This window comes from Lactuca saligna, chromosome 8 (genome assembly GCF_052625555.1).
Source record: "Lactuca saligna cultivar CGN05327 chromosome 8, ASM5262555v1, whole genome shotgun sequence".
Taxonomy (NCBI): Eukaryota; Viridiplantae; Streptophyta; class Magnoliopsida; order Asterales; family Asteraceae; genus Lactuca; species Lactuca saligna.
The window spans coordinates 179,563,811-179,580,501 of record NC_136424.1 but is presented as its reverse complement, the minus strand read 5'-3'; the positions used below and the strand labels follow the sequence as shown (position 1 = coordinate 179,580,501).

The window sequence follows — 16,691 nt, the reverse complement described above, 5'->3', positions numbered from 1 at the left end:
CTACACATCAAAATCCCGATGTCTTTGCTTGTTTTTAAATCTTACAATAGAAAATTAAAAGATGTTGATATATACCATTACCAATTTGTACCAACCAAACTTGTTGGTAGCCAAATAAATTGGTACCAAGTATACTTGGTACGGTACCGATAACAATTTTTTTATACCAATTGTAGTTGGTACGGTACACAGTTTAGAGAAAAATGAATTGGTACTGTACTAATTCCACCCCTAGAATAATATTGCATAAATCACAATGAAAAATGCATAATATCACATAACTCAAATAAGACCCTCCGGTCACTCAGTAGTACCACTCAGGTATGTATAGTGAGAAGAGTTACCTCGGATGATGAACAACTCCTATAATGTTGCACACCGGCCTCTAATACTGAGCCAAAACCCACAATTAGCCCAATTAAGATCTAAGACCAAACCCTCACTCATTAGGTCTAAAGATATCCACTCCCCAACCTATAAATAACCCAAGCCCATTAGGCCCACCATGGCCTAATGCTAAATGGGCTCTCCCAAGTCCCAAAACATATACATATATTTCTCTGATCAAAATCTCCAGCATAATAAGCCCAAAATCCAGGCCCAACACTTAAGGCCCAATGTTAGATTTAGCCCTAAAAGCCCACAACAAGATTACGCAGGGCGTACCTCCCTTGGTACGCTCACCGTACACATGAATCCTGATTGGGGACACTTGATCAGTATGCGAATATGTGGGGCATTCTAGAATTACGCTCGGCGTACGACCAGACTTGCTTTTCGAACTCTCTTGGTCTTAACCCGTTAAGACCATAGCTAGACTCTCAGTTCTAGACTCCCTAAAGGCTCATACTCCATAAAATTCATGACTTTAAGCCTTTGCATAGATGAGGAAGTGCCAAACACAAATACTCTCACTCTTTACTCCCAAAAATGCTCATATCTCATGCATGGGGTGGTTTTAACATCCAAGACCTCATTTTTATGAAACCACTCCATTAAAAACACTCAAAAGGACAGATATTAGGCTATGGAGTTCAACAACTCATAAAGCTTCAAACTTTGGGACCAAAAACCCTAAAATGGACCATAATATGCACAAATCAAAAACGATGAGAAAGCTCTAAGCTTTATACCTTTAAATGATGCTCCAACCACATAAAAGCTCATATCTAAAGCTTGGACTCCAACTCCATTATCTTCAATGCTCTTTCTTCACTCAAAAAATACCACAAGAATGCATAGAAGCTCACAAATGGCCACTCAAGCTCAAGGGATGGAAATTAGGGTTTTGATAGAGTTTAGGGCTGGAAATGGTTGCCAGAAATGAGGCCATGATGTTCTTTAAATAGGGACACACCACTCATTTAGGGTTTTCACGTTGAGCCTAGCGTACTAGGTGGCTCCGCTTCCAAATCACACACCTGAGTACACTGAGCGTACACACGCGTATGCCCTGCATACTTAGATACCACCTTTTCTCAAATAAGGATCTAAACTTGCCAAAACTTCAAACTATCATAGCTTCTTCGCTATAAGTCCATTTCCGATGAACCTCATATCCATGGAAATATGGCGAGGAGCCCTACGCTTCTGGTAACTCGTTGCAGCCTCAAGGCTTCCTCATGCCCGGGTTGCAACCCACGAACCCTAAATCACAAACGATCCGAAACAGGATGTTACATTGCTGACCTAGCTTCTACGAATTATGTATTTTAACATGGAGAGAACTTCATAGGCTTATACTAGCTTAGGTCGTGGATGAGTGGTATTCTTGAAGAGATCGGGTACCCAAGTTTCTATAATTTAAAATATCGAAGAACACAAGTGAATTAAGTATGTAGTAATTTTAAGGCATGCTGGTGGGCATATATAGAAATTAATAACTCAAAGTTTAATAAATGGAAACTAATAGAAAAATGAAGTAATTATGGTGAATAATTAGGTGATAAAGTGTATTTTGAAATATTTTGAATTTAAAAGCACAGGGGAAATATGTTACTTATTAATTTTGGGTCATTCTGAAAATAAATAAGAATATAAAGGGCTTTATGTAAACATAGGTTAAATGTTAGGGATCCAAACTGCGAAGCACGTTATTTTCTTTTTTTCTGAGTGTCGATCGAATGTTAACAAAAGCAAAGAAAACGTTAGTTTCCTTGTGTGTGCGTTGTTATGTCTACAATCTGGAAAGAAGGGGAGACCTTCAAGGTCTCTTTGCATTCTGCTGAGTGCGTGCCGAACTAGAGAAAGAGGAAGAAGAAACGGAGCACAGAAATCATATAATGGGTGCGTGATTTCTCACATTTGGTAACCCAAAATTCATGTTGTCCTTCAATTTGACAGATTCTTGAGGTAATAACAAACCCTAGTAAGTTAATTTTTCTAAAATATTCCAATACATGTTGAAATTGGATTTGGACTCATGAATTGCTATTTGTAATGAGCTTAGAAACATGATTGCATGGCAAAAACTTGAATATCTTGAATGCGACGGATTTGAGATTTACTTACCTTTATTCAAATTGGAATGGAATTGTGAATTCCAACACTTAATGGAAAAAGGAATAGGCTAGGGAAAACTTTGATGATAGCATGGAATTGGTATGTAAATATTACAAGATTTGTGGAAACGAATCTACACGTGTATCGATACAAATGGGACAATTCTAAGTAATTTACAAAGAAGGGACAAAACCTTAACAAGTTGAAAGTCGCCTGGGAGCATTTTGAAGTCAATTTAAATCATTCTATTTGCTTACACATTTTTGTAATGCACTGATCACATACCTTTTTGCAACAGGCATTCGAGACTCATGTGTCACTTGTCCCTGTTTTATAAAACATGAATTTTCACTTGTTTGGAGTGCCCTGTAAATTATTTGATGCTATAAGCTTATACTTGAATGAGAAACAAACTTCATTGTCAATATTTTTTTTACTTTCAAAAAAGATGTGTGAATATAGACATATTATAGTTTTTTTTTGTTGGGTTGTTGGCTAGGCTAATAACAACATATGCTTACACCTGATGCGAGGAACCAAAAACAAATATCAATGTTTAATTCATTGTCGTGTACGTAACGCTCGTAGTGCATAATCATGATTGAACATAATACTTCTACGGATTTTCTGCGATTCTCAATTAATGTCGTATGCAATAATTTAACATATTATTTAGTTGTGATAAGCTAGGAAATTGGATAGCTTTAACAACATGACTTACTGGCTTTAATTTACATGATCTTTGGGTGTACAAGTAATCAAAAGAATAGTTAAACATTGCTATAACTCTATTCTTATATCTAATCACCAGATCCTTTTTTCTTACCATTTCAAGTGGGTCCCAATTGGTCTTTTAATGCATCAATGTTTAGCCAACTTGGAATTTACTTTGGTTAAAGAACAAAAGCATGTGTGACTTAATGGTTGATATATCACCATCACAAGGTCATGGACCCAAGTGCTACATATTGTTTACCAATTATATTTTTGATGATAGGATATGATTAAAAGCAACTATCTTTGTTAACTCCATTCCACTCCCGATATTCACATTTCAAAAATAATCGAATGTGAAATTAGTTTCTCATTCATACAATAAACGAATTATAGTGAATTCAAAACTATTCCTTAATCTGATTTCATACAAGTGGGAAAATTGTCTCGATTTAAATACAAATGACAAAAAATACCTAGCTAGTGGTTAGTTAATTGTAAGAATGTTGTAAGGAAGTCATAATGCGCCCAACTGAGAAGCAATATCACTGAACGTATATTCACTGCAAGGAATTGTGAGGCCACCCATTTGATGAACATATCCAAATTCTTGCTCTGCCTGATCTAATAATTCTTGAAATGCAGGTTGGCTTAACAACCATACAGGAACCACAAATCGCTTCTTCTCTTGCTCACCAACATAAATTGCTAAATAGCCTTTCGGCATTTCCATAGATTTGTTTCTGCTGCTTCCATTGGATAATGATCTTCTGAGAATTTGTTTTGCTTGAATGATCCGAGGAAAAAGGATGGCCATTTTTAAGGATGGTAGTTTCTGTTCACTTCAAAAGCCTGATTGAGGATGGAAACTCTATAAGCATGCACGTCTTCTTGGTGAAAAGTTGTGAAGGATTTCAGAGGAAGTTGTGGTTATGTTATTCATATCAAACTGTTTTTATATACAGAGATACAAGGAGATATTGATAGAGGATGGTGACATCTGGTGGAAGAAAAGGCAACCTCACATGGCTTTGTCTTCCAACCTGTAAAACAGACCCAATGTCCAATTCACCTATTTATTGATAGGGCCAGATATGTTTCAAGAAATCCGGTTGCATAGATATTAGCCACAATTTCATGCTTGTTAGGAGGGATTGCCACATTCCTCTTAATATTACATGGGACCATGGTGCTTCTATAGTTTTTCATACCCACCTTAGTTTTGAATACTGACAATACAAGTTATCTTCTTTGTTAAATTCTTTTCCATACACAAGTACATGATTAATTAAGCCATCTTATTGCTTGTGACTTTGTGGTTGTGCTATTCGAAATCACACTTTTATACAAGTTAAAAGACACAGCACATAATCTTGTCTTCCTGTCGCAATGTCCCCATCTGTCATTTAATTTCCTTTTTATCCCTTATGGTACCTTCGATTGTCCAATAAACCTTTATATATAACATAAGATAGGCAAAACACCAGCATATTTTTCTCTGAACAACCCCTGTACATCTTTCACTTTGAGATTACTCTCAAATTGTTTTGTTGCTCCGTGATAAACCTTCAGAAAAATGGGTATTCGTATGCCTCGGATCATTCAAGCGAAACAAATTCTTCAAAGGTGTTCGTCAAATGGAACTCGATCATCAACAATGGATCTACCAAAAGGATATTTAGCAGTTTATGTTGGGGAACATGAAAAGAAACGCTTTGTGATTCCTGTATCCTTGTTAAGCCAGCCTTCATTTCAAGACTTATTACATCAGGCTGAGGAAGAGTTTGGATATGACCATCCAATGGGTGGCCTAACAATCCCATGTAGTGAGCAGAAATTCTTTGATCTTACATGTCGCCTGGGAGCATGTTAAAGTCATGTCACATCATTCTATTTGCTAACACATTTTTGTAAATCACTGATAATATTGCAACATGCGAGACAGAGTCACTTGTCTCGGTTGTGTAAAATATAAATTGACCTGTTTGGAATACCATGTATATTATTTGACAATATAAGCTTATACTTGAAGGAAAAACAAAATTTATTGTGAATATATTTTTTTCAAAAACGAAGTGTCTGCTTAATTTCAAAAAATAAGTATCAATACAGGGATATATGAATTTATTTTCCTTGGGTTGTGGCCTAAGCTTATAACAACACATGGTGACACCGATATGAGGAACAAAAATCAAATATGAATGTTTTTTTCAATGTTTTGGACGTGACGATCAAAATGCATGCATAACCAGGATTAAACATAATATATCAACCGGTATTCTGTGATTCCCGGCTAATGTCATTATGCAATAATTTTGCATATTTATTAGTTGTGGTAAGAAAATTGCATAGGTTTATCGTAGTAAAACGGTCGCTGTAATTTAAATGATCTTTGGGTGTGTAGGTAATCGAAAGAGTAGTTAAACATTGTTATAAATCTATTCGTATATCTAATGAATAGGCTGGTTTTTCAAAGGATGGAATTGTTTTAAAGTAGAACAAAATTGGGTCATGTAATGTATCAATATTTTGCCAGCTTATATTTTAATTTGGCGAAGGGAACAAAATCATGTGAGCGTTAATGTTTGATAAATCATTATCACAAGCTCTTGGACCCAATTGCTACGCCTTGTTCACCACTCATTTTGAATAAGTGTACAACTTGATAAGAACGGAAGAACCACATTGTTTATTGAGTTAAAATACGATAACTCCTAACATTAACAATTGATATTACAAAATATTTCATCCCCCGATTAACTTAATTTGTTTTAAATCACTTTAAAAGTCAACCAGAAGAAATATTAGATAGCATACTAGCTCTGTTTAACATAAAGAAAAACCATCTTTGTTAGCTCACTTTGCTTTATGCAGTTTTATAAGACAAGCCAAGATATAACAATAAATACAATACTCTCCGTTTCATTCCGAACCAAAAATTCACATTTCCAAACTAGTCAATGGTAAAATTAGTTTCTCATTCATACAAAGAAAATTTTATAATGAACTCCAAACTGTTCCTTGATCCAATTTCATACAACTGGGAAAATTGTCTAGATTTAATTACAAATGATAAAAAGAACCTAGTGGTTAGTTGGTTGTAAAAATTCTGTAAGGAAGTCATAATGCGCCCAACTGAGAAGCAATATCACTGAATGTGTATTCACTGCATGGAATTGTGAGGCCACCCATTTGATGAACATATCCAAATTCTTGCTCTGCCTGATCTAATAATTCTTGAAATGCAGGTTGGCTTAACAACCATACAGGAACCACAAATCGCTTCTTCTCTTGCTCACCAACATAAATTGCTAAATAGCCTTTCGGGATTTCCATAGATTTGTTTCTGCTGCTTCCATTGGATAATGATCTTCTGAGAATTTGTTTTGCTTGAATGATCCGAGGAAAAAGGATGGCCATTTTTAAGGATGGTAGTTTCTGTTCACTTCAAAAGCCTGATTGTGGAAGGAAACTCTCTAAGCATGCACGTCTTCTTGATGAAAAGTTGTGAAGGATTTCAGAGGAAGTTGTGGTTGTGTTATTCATATCGAATGGTTTTATATACCGAGATACAAGGAGATATTGATAGAGGATGGTGACATCTGGTGGAAGAAAAGGCAACTTCACATGGCTTTGTCTTCCAACCTGTACGACAGATCCAATGTCCAATTCACCTATTAATGATAGGGCCAGATATGTTTCAAGAAAACCCCAGAGACCTGAGCCACAATTTCATGCTTGTTAGGGGGCATTAGCACATTCCTTTTAATATTACTTGGGACCATGATGCTTCTACGGTTTTTCATTCCCACCTTAATTTTGAATACTGGTGACACAAGTTATCTGTTTTGTTAATTCTTATCTATACACAAATACATGATTAATTAAGCCATATTATTGCTTGTGACGTTGTGGTTGTGCTATTCAAGATCATACTTTTATACAAGTTAGAACACACAGCACATGATCTTGCCTTCCTGCTGCAATGAACCCATCTGTCATATAATTTCCTTTTTCTCACTTATTGTACATTTGATTCTCCAATAAACCATTATATATAGAATATGATAGCCAAAAGCTCCGGCATAATTTCCTCTCAAACTCCTGATGGCTTTTACACAAATTAAGAGTATTGACTTTATTCAATGAGTAATGGCAGAAAACAGAAAAAGGCACTTGCAGGTGGGACAAAAACTGCACACTTCACTTTTAATTTGGGAGAACATAGCGAATTGGAGTAATTTTTTTTGAGTTTTTTCATTAAATTGCCGAAGGGAAATAGACTACATCTATAAAAAGGAAAATGCTTCCCAAATTAATGAGGGAACTAACCCACTTCTTGATTACGCCTAAAGAAAAGGAAATATGGCCAACATGGCTTTTTGATAGAGTCAAACCACTGAATAAACATATGTTTCCCAATATACCCTCTGGATTAAAGCAACATATTCCTCCTTAATCCAGACTCTTCATTCCAAGCGTTTCTCTCATTTCCTTGAACATGATTCTTGGTGACTGTATGTTGAGGATATCAGCCTTTTGTTCATGCCTTACAACAACATCCCCCCTTTCAATGCATTCTCTAATAAAATAGAACCGAGTATCTATTTGCTTGCTTCTCCCATGCAAGACGGGATGCTTTACTAGTTCAATAGCTTACTTATTGTTGATGTGGATTGTAACTGGACCTAGTTTTTCCCCAGTGTAACCTGGATCAACCAACGAAGCCAGACTCCTTGACATGTTGCCATAGTTGCTGCCATAAACTTCGCTTCACACGATGACAATGCAACACACCTCTATCTGGGAAGTCCATGTCACTGGACTTTCGTTCAAGTAGAACACCATTCCACTTGTACTTCTTATGTCAACCAGGTCTTGGGTGTGATTGCAATCCGAGAATGCAACCACTTCAATATTTCTGGAGCTTTGAGTGTAAAAAAGTCCAAGATTGAGAGTTCCATGTACATATCTTAGAATTCTCTTCACAACTTGATGGTGAAGTTTAGTGGGCCTTTTCAAGGAACCGACTTACAATTCCCACTGCATATGCTATGTCAAGTCTAGTGTGGCATAAATATCTCAGACCACCAACAATACTTCTATATTTAATAGCATTTATGGGTTCACCATCTTCATCATTTGTCAATTCTAACTTGTGCTCCATGGGTACCTTCATCCCATTGTATTCTTCCATGCCTATTTTTTTCAACAAACTCTTGGCATATGATGTTTATTTTAAGCTGATTCATTTCTCTTCTTGAGTCACCTCAATACCCAAGTAGTATGATAACAGCCCTAAGTCGCTCATCTTAAATTCCTGGTTCATTTGTTTCTTGAATGTGTTTACTTCATTTTCGTTTCCTCCGATTACAATGAGGTAATCACCGTAGACCCATACTATCAACACATTGTCTTGTGACTTTCTTGTGTACACTGCATACTCATGAACACACATTTTAAAACCAATTTGATTTAGGTACTTGACTAGACGTGCGTTCCAAGCCCGAGGTGTTTGTTGAAGACCATACAATACCTTGGATAATTTGTACCCAATTTCAGTTGAGTCTTTCTTCACGAAGCCCTCCGGCTACGATACCTACACTTCCTCTTCCAACTTCCCGTGCAAGAACGCCGATTTCACATCTAGATGGTGGAACCACCATCCATTCTTCCCTACGAGAGCTAGGAGTACTCTTACTGTTTCGAGACGGGAAACTAGAGCGAAAACTTCTGCAAAATCAATCCATTGTTTCTGAACATATCCTTTCGCCACTAACTCGACTTTGTGCTTCAAGATGTTTCCTTTTGGGTCTCGCTTCAGTTTGATTAGCCACTTGAGACCAATGTGTAACAACCTGAAATTCCGTATCATTACTTGTACCTCTTTTCGTAATTCAATTCGACCAACCAATCATCGTTTTCAAATCCGATTCCGATTTCGTTATTTAATTAAGTCATTAATTTGTACGTCTCTAATGTGACTTAATGGGTGTCCTAATGCATTTAAAAATCATTCTATCACCCCATTCTAGTAATCGGAACATTTTTTAGAATTTACCATATCGGGTTACGACAACTTAATCGGGTGCGACCAAAAGCCCCGCCTAACGCTGGTATCGGGTAAAATTCCACCGTGTTCAAAACTTAGACACTATATAAAGTGTTCTAAGCCTTCATTTGAAGCTTTTGGCTTCATCTCACTACTCTCTCTCTAACCTCTCTCCTCATCCAAGATTAAGGTCCAAAAACATAGATTTAAGGCTTCAAATCATGGAGGTAACCTTCCTAAATTGTTATTCAACCTCTTAGGCCTTCAAATCCGTGTTTAAATTGTGATTTTTGACCTAGAACATGTGTTTACGGCCAAAGAGCATACTTGGGCCGTAAACACATAATATTGGGGTTTTTGAGCAAGTTAACCCTTCCAAACCAACATTGGGACTTAGATACGACCTTGAGGCTTACAAACCTGGACTTGGAACACCTTAAACTTGAATTTTCAGGGATAAATGAGAGTTTACAGCCAAGACATATGCTTGGGCCGTAAACACCTCAAACATGGGGAGTAAACTCTTTTAAACATGTTAGAATGTCTTGTAACTTCACCAAGAGCCTTGGAATAAATCCTAGAACCATCTAAAAATAGTTTGGGGACCTTAAACACATCAAGCACTCTCCATTTGAGAGTTTACGGCCATAGCACATGCTCTTGGGCCGTAAACTCCTAATGGTGTGTTAAATGGTGCCCTAAAGTCATACCAAGCCTCGGAAAATTAACTAGAATCACATGTGATTGTCCTAAGCACCTCAAATTAATTTTGGTTTGAGCTTGGGGGAGTTGACGGTCGTAAACTCCATGTTTACAGCCATGAACTCCCATAAATGGTGTATACATCCATACAAATTAATCCAAGGCATTTGATAAATCCATTCTAGCAATCCCCATGTCCATTCAAGCCATTAAACACTCAAAAACCACCCAAACATGAGTTCATGGCCGTGAACTCATGTGTGTTAGGGTATATGGCTGAAAACTCCATTAGGGAGTTTACTCTTGAGGAGTAAACTCATTTCCCAAGTCCCTTACATCATTACACGTCCGAAGATGTCACCCGGGTCACTCCAAACACTCATTTTGAGGTGTTTTAATTCATTGGAGTGTATTATCCTATCTAATTAGTGGTTTAAAGTCTAATTAGATACCTTTGAATACCATTTCAAATTACATAGGAACCTCGCATGTTAACAAGCCCCGAACCAACGTTTAGTGTCCGAAACAGTTGCATCTTCTCGTCTGGTGAGTTCATACCCGTACCCTTTTTCACTTTTTTTAGGGGGGAACACAAGCAAAGTACAAGGGATTACTTGTACTCAAAACATGTTTTCATGTGTGTGTTTCACATCTTATATGCTTTTAACACTGATTGCTACAACTGATAACCGTTTGAACATGCAGATCATGTAAACATATATTTGTGAAATGGATTTTAAACTGTTATGTTTATATATATTTCACAAATTGTTTTCCACATTTTATCAGTTAAAGGAATGACATTAGAACAGTTGAACATAAAACCTGTACACTGTTTTATCCTCGGTAACACTCCACATAAATACGCGAGTGGAGGACTATCATATTATTACTAGTAAATTTGTTAGTCCTGTATGATTGGAGACACGTCCTCGGCGAACACTCCACAGAGGTACGCAAGTGGAGGACTACACCCGTAACCAGAATCTCTGGGATTTAGAGAGCGTGACTTGAGTGTATAGATCTATACGGGGCTGACTACCCCACACCTGGCTGCTAGCTACAGCCGAACCGAAATGGTTCAAGGGTGACGAAAGTCATAAGGTGATGTGGACCACTTATTACCATATCTAGTCTATTGTATGGTTATGGAACTCGCAATTAGGATAACAGAGATTTACTCAATAGTAATAATGAATAACATAATACATCTTTTACATTGATAACCAACATTCAGGAAAGTATGGGACTTTCCTGGGGAAAAATTGAACATAACCACGTCTTACAGATACATCTTTTACATTGATAACCAACATTCTAGAAAGTATGGGACTTTCCTGGGGGAAACGTTTACATAACCAGAATAGGGTAACAAACCGGATAACTTTACATCTTTCACAATTGGTAACACACAATCAGGAAAGTATGGGACTTTCCTGGGAATACATTGGTACATAACCAGAACAGTATGTCAAACCAGATAACCTAACTGTACATTTACACAAGAGAAAACATGTTTTCAGTGTACAACTTTACTTTACATGTTGACAAACAATAACCAACCTTTTTAAGAAAATATGGGATTTTCTTGGTGTGCTTAACATTTCAGAACCAGAAAGGAAACTTGAACATTTCACAAATAAAAACCGCTTATGAACTCACCAGCGTTATGCTAATTTTTAAATCGCTTGTGTTCTCAGGTCAGCGTTAGAACAGGTACCCAAAGATCCTTTTTGTCCGAAGACGGAGTACTCGAAAGACCCGTTTCATTTTGTTCATATATATATACTATGTATCACAACTGTAAAACTTTACTTTTGAAACAATTGTAAAACTTTTCTTTATGTAAAGTAATGGTTGTTTTACTTTACTTACTATGTGAATTGGATTTGATACTCAACGTGGAGTCCACCCCGGAAATGTTTCCGCCTTCGGTTTTCGGGGTGTGACAGATTGGTATCAGAGCCCTTGTTTATAGTGAATGAAGTATCCCAAACCTTACATGGTATAAAACTATAAACACTAAAGGGCCTAAATGCTCTGAATTAAAAGTATCTTCAAACTACAAGTATTTTCAAAAGTATACAAGTATACCGAACCGTCGTGATCCGCAACTACAAGTAGAACAGAACATAAGTAATTGGGTGTTGTGTACTATGGTTAAACCTGGGCAGTTATGTAGTCGTGTCTAGGATCAATATAGCCTGGCCAACTATATTCATTCGAGACACGGCCAACATGTGCATGGAAGTGATTGTGGTGTGCGGCATGCCTAAAACTTACCCTAATATCCCAAACATCGAACCAGTGTCGTAAGCAAATCATGAAATACTATGGGAGTATTTCTTGAGCCAATCCCCTGTAGAAATCCTCATTCAAGTGGTGTTCTGTGATCATTCTTAGCGATAAATTATCTGTTTTGATAACTCTTTCCTGCTTTATCGCTTATTCGGAACATATAACTGCCATATCTATCGATTCAATATAGAGGACTTACCATCCTCTCTCTTTATTGATCTTATTAGATCAAGATGCCTCCCAGAAAGAGACCAAGCTCAAAGAACAACAACAATGCTTCTCTGCCACCACCTCCTCCTCAATTTGATCTTGCATCGCTTCAGATAGTTCTGACTGCTGCAATGGTAGCAGCCATGTCGCAAATGAACCCTGGTGGCTCAGGAGGTGGTCCCCAGCCCTAAAATCCAGAGGATAGCTAGGGACACCGAAGAGGGGGTTCCTATAAGGATTTCATGAATGCGAAACCAACATCCTTCGATAGCACTGGAGGTGTCATTTCCTTATCCCGATGGTTCGAGAAAATCGAATCCATCTTCGAAATCTGTGCCTGTGCAGAATCTGATAAGATCAAGTCCGCAGCCTGTACCTTCGTTGATAAAGCCTTGACTTGGTGGAATGGCCGAGTCAAATCTCTGACCTTACTCGTAGCCAACGCCATGGATTGGGAAGCCATGAAAGAACTTCTAATAGCCGAGTACTGTCCCCGTGGTGAAATGCAAAAACTAGTGCACGAGCTCTGGAACCTGAAGATGAAAGGTTCTGACATTGCTGCATACACTTCCCGATTCGATGATCTCGCACTTCTCTACCCGGTATTAGTCACTCCTGAAAGCAAAAAGATCGAAAGGTTCATTTGGGGGTTAACCCAACCGACAAAGGGTCATGTCTTGGCTGCTCGTCCAGATACATATGATAGTGCCAAGACTTTAGCCCAAACCCTGATTGATCATAGCGATAATGTTGAGGAAACCACTACCACTCCTGAGCCGACTCAAAGGAGTGGTGAGAAGAGAAAGTTCTGGAAAAAGAAGAAGGGTCAATCTTCCTCTGTGTGACAAGTGAAAATACTCCAAGAAACAGCAGACTGTAGCAGTCCATGCTGCTACTACTCCCATTGCTGCTGCTTCTGTTGTGGGATCCACAGCTCCAACTCTCACCAGCAAATATGCTGGAAATCTTCCTCTGTGTGACAAGTGAAAATACCATCACAACCCCAGCCCCTATCGAGAACTATCCTGTACCAACTGTGGTAAGAAGGGGCACACAGTTCGATTCTGCAAAACTCCGGCCCAATCGGCCAACCAATCATCTGGAGCAGGCGTTAGTCAAGCTTGCTACAACTGTGGAGAGGTTGGGCATTTTAAAAGGAACTGCCCCAAGAAGTCAACAACTGATAACACCGGAAGGGTTCTAACCATGGGACGGGAGGAAGCAGTTGCCGATCCCACTGTTGTTTCGGGTACGTTCCTTCTCGACAACTCTTATGCTAGTGTTCTTTTCGATTCAGGTGCGGAAAGGAGTTTTGTTAGTCATGCATTCAAACATAACCTAAAACATAATCCCTAGCCACTAACTGAAATGTTTACCGTCGAGATGGCTAACGGTGAGAAAGAAAGCGCTAGCGATGTATTCATAGGTTGTACCCTTACCCTGAATGACCACTCATTTCCTATAGATCTTATGCCAGGTTCCATTAAGAGCTTTGATGTTATCATTGGCATGGATTGTTTGAGTCCCAATCATGCTGATATCCTTTGTTACGAAAAAGCCATCCGTCTCAACCTTCCTTCGGGACAAACTCTCGTAATCTATGGCGATAAACCCAGTTCCAATCTTCGTATCATTTCCTACATCAAAGCTCGAAAGCTCCTACAAGAGGAGTGCATTTCATTCTTAGCCCATGTGATCAACGAGAAACATGAAGTTAAAGACCTCGCGAGCATCCCCGAAGTCTGTAACTTTCCTGATGTATTTCCCGAAGAGCTTCCAAGAATTCCTCTCGAGCGTCAGGTCGAGTTCCGCATTGACCTAATTCCTGGAGCTACTCCCGTAGCGAAGTCTACGTATCGCTTAGCTCCAGCAGAAATGCAGGAGTTATCCAGTCAACTCAATGAGTTGCTCAGTAAAGGATTCATTAGACCGAGTTCCTCACCCTGGGGAGCTCCGATATTGTTTGTCAAGAAGAAAGATGGATTCTTTCGGATGTGTATCGACTACCGTGAGCTGAACAAGTTAACCACAAAGAACCGATATCCTCTTCCACGAATAGATGACCTCTTCGATCAACTCCAGGGAGCCAACTATTTCTCAAAGATAGACCCGGTCAGGGTACCATCAATTAAAAGTTCAGGAGAGTGATGTGTCCAAAACAGCTTTCAGAACTCGATATGGACACTACGAGTTCTTAGTGATGCCCTTCGGTCTAACCAAAGCACCGGCAGTGTTCATGGACCTGATGAACCGGGTGTGTCGTCCTTTCTTAGACAAGTTCGTCATCGTGTTCATTGATGACATCCTTGTCTACTCCAGAAGCGAAGAAGATCACAAGCAACACTTGAGGTTAGTGTTGGAAACCCTTAAATCCGAGAAGCTGTATGCGAAATTCTCCAAGTGTGAATTCTGGATACGGAAGGTAACTCTCCTCGGTCACGTGTTAAGCGAGGAGGGTATTCACGTGGATCCTTCCAAGATTAAAGCGATAGAGAATTGGTCGGCACCGAAGACACCCACAGAAATCCGTCAATTCTTGGGTCTCGCCAGCTATTATCGAAGATTCATCCAGAATTTTTCCAAAATCGCCAAACCCTTAACCACTCTAACACAGAAAGGTGTACCCTTTTGTTGGAGTGATAAACAAGAAACTGCATTCCAAACGTTGAAGAGATCCTTGTGCAGCGCGCCTGTTCTGTCCCTACCCGAAGGGACAGAGGACTTCGTTGTCTATTGTGATGCGTCTAATCAAGGCTTAGGCTGTGTGCTTATGCAAAGAGGAAAAGTGATTGCTTATGCCTCAAGACAGCTGAAAGCACACGAGGTCAACTATACCACACATGACTTGGAACTAGGAGCCGTAGTCTTTGCATTAAAGATTTGGAGACATTATCTCTACGGAACCAAGTGCACGATCTTCACTGATCACAAGAGCCTGCAACACATCTTTGGTCAGAAAGACTTGAAAATGAGGCAACGGCGATGGGTAGAACTACCCAGTGATTATGAGTGTGAAATCCGTTACCATCCCGACAAGGCCAATGTGGTAGCAGATGCCTTTAGCCGAAAGGAAAGTGCAGGCCACAAAGTGAAGAACTAGACGATGACTATCCATTCCAACTTACCCATGCAAATCCGAGAATCCCAGTTAGAAGCCCTCAAACCCGAGAACGTGTTGATCGAAACCTTGAGAGGAATGGAAAAGAAACTTGGGATCAGAGGTGACGGAGTCTATTGTTTCATGGATCGGATCTGGATTCCAAAGTTCGGAGGATTCAGGGAAATTGTCATGGAGGAGGCACACAAAACCAAATACTCTGTTCACCCGGGTTCTGACAAGATGTACCTGGATCTCAAGTAACAATATTGGTGGCCAAACCTGAAAGCTGAGATAGCTACATTCGTGGGCAAGTGTCTGACCTGCGCCAAAGTCAAAGTTGAGCACCAGAAACCCTCGGGTCTACTCCAATAGCTCGAGATCCCCGAATGGAAATGGGACATGATTACCATGGATTTCATCACCAAACTACCCAAGTTTCCTAGTGGGTACGATACCATTTGGGTAATTTTCGATCATTTGAAAAAATCCGCTCACTTCATTCCGATCAAAGAATCATACAAGATGGAAAGACTCGCACGAATCTACATCCAAGAGGTAGTACGTCTACACGGTGTACCTGTATCCATTATCTCTGATCGAGATAGCAGGTTTACCTCCAGATTCTGGCAGTCCCTTCAGAAAGCCCTTGGAACCAAGCTAGATATGAGCACGGCGTATCATCCTCAGACCGATGGACAGAGTGAGAGAACAATCCAAACCCTGGAGGACATGCTTAGGGAATGTGTCATTGACTTTGGAAAGTCATGGGACACACATCTATCTTTGATCGAATTCTCATACAACAACAGTTACCACACCAGCATCAGGGCTGCTCTGTTTGAAGCCCTATATGGTCGTAAGTGCAGATCCCCTCTGTGATGGGCCGAGGTTGGGGATACACAGTTAGCCAAGAGTCGAGTCCCTGACAGTGCTCTCACTGGTCCATAAAATCATCCGCGAAACCACCGAAAAGATCATCCAAATCCAAGACCGATTGAAAGTTTCACGAGATCGCCAAAAGAGTTACGCTGATAACCATCGGAAACCTCTAGAATTCCAGGTTGGAGACCGTGTCCTGTTGAAAGTCTTGCCCTGGAAAGGCACTGTACGTTT

General features: G+C 39.2%; 1 protein-coding gene and 1 long non-coding RNA gene across 2 annotated transcripts; both read left to right on the top strand.

Moving 5' to 3' along the window:
- Positions 1 to 2,146: 2,146 nt before the first annotated feature.
- Positions 2,147 to 2,855, top strand: LOC145012851 (uncharacterized). Its single transcript, XR_013664692.1, has 2 exons — positions 2,147 to 2,352; positions 2,801 to 2,855. It is a non-coding gene; the product is annotated as an uncharacterized LOC145012851 (long non-coding RNA).
- Positions 2,856 to 3,440: 585 nt separating this feature from the next.
- On the top strand, positions 3,441 to 5,270 carry LOC145011014 (auxin-induced protein X15-like). The gene has a single exon (XM_078969623.1). It carries the CDS (start codon positions 4,793 to 4,795, stop codon positions 5,087 to 5,089), a length of 297 nt encoding a protein of 98 aa, XP_078825749.1. The 5' UTR covers positions 3,441 to 4,792; the 3' UTR covers positions 5,090 to 5,270.
- Positions 5,271 to 16,691: the final 11,421 nt, after the last annotated feature.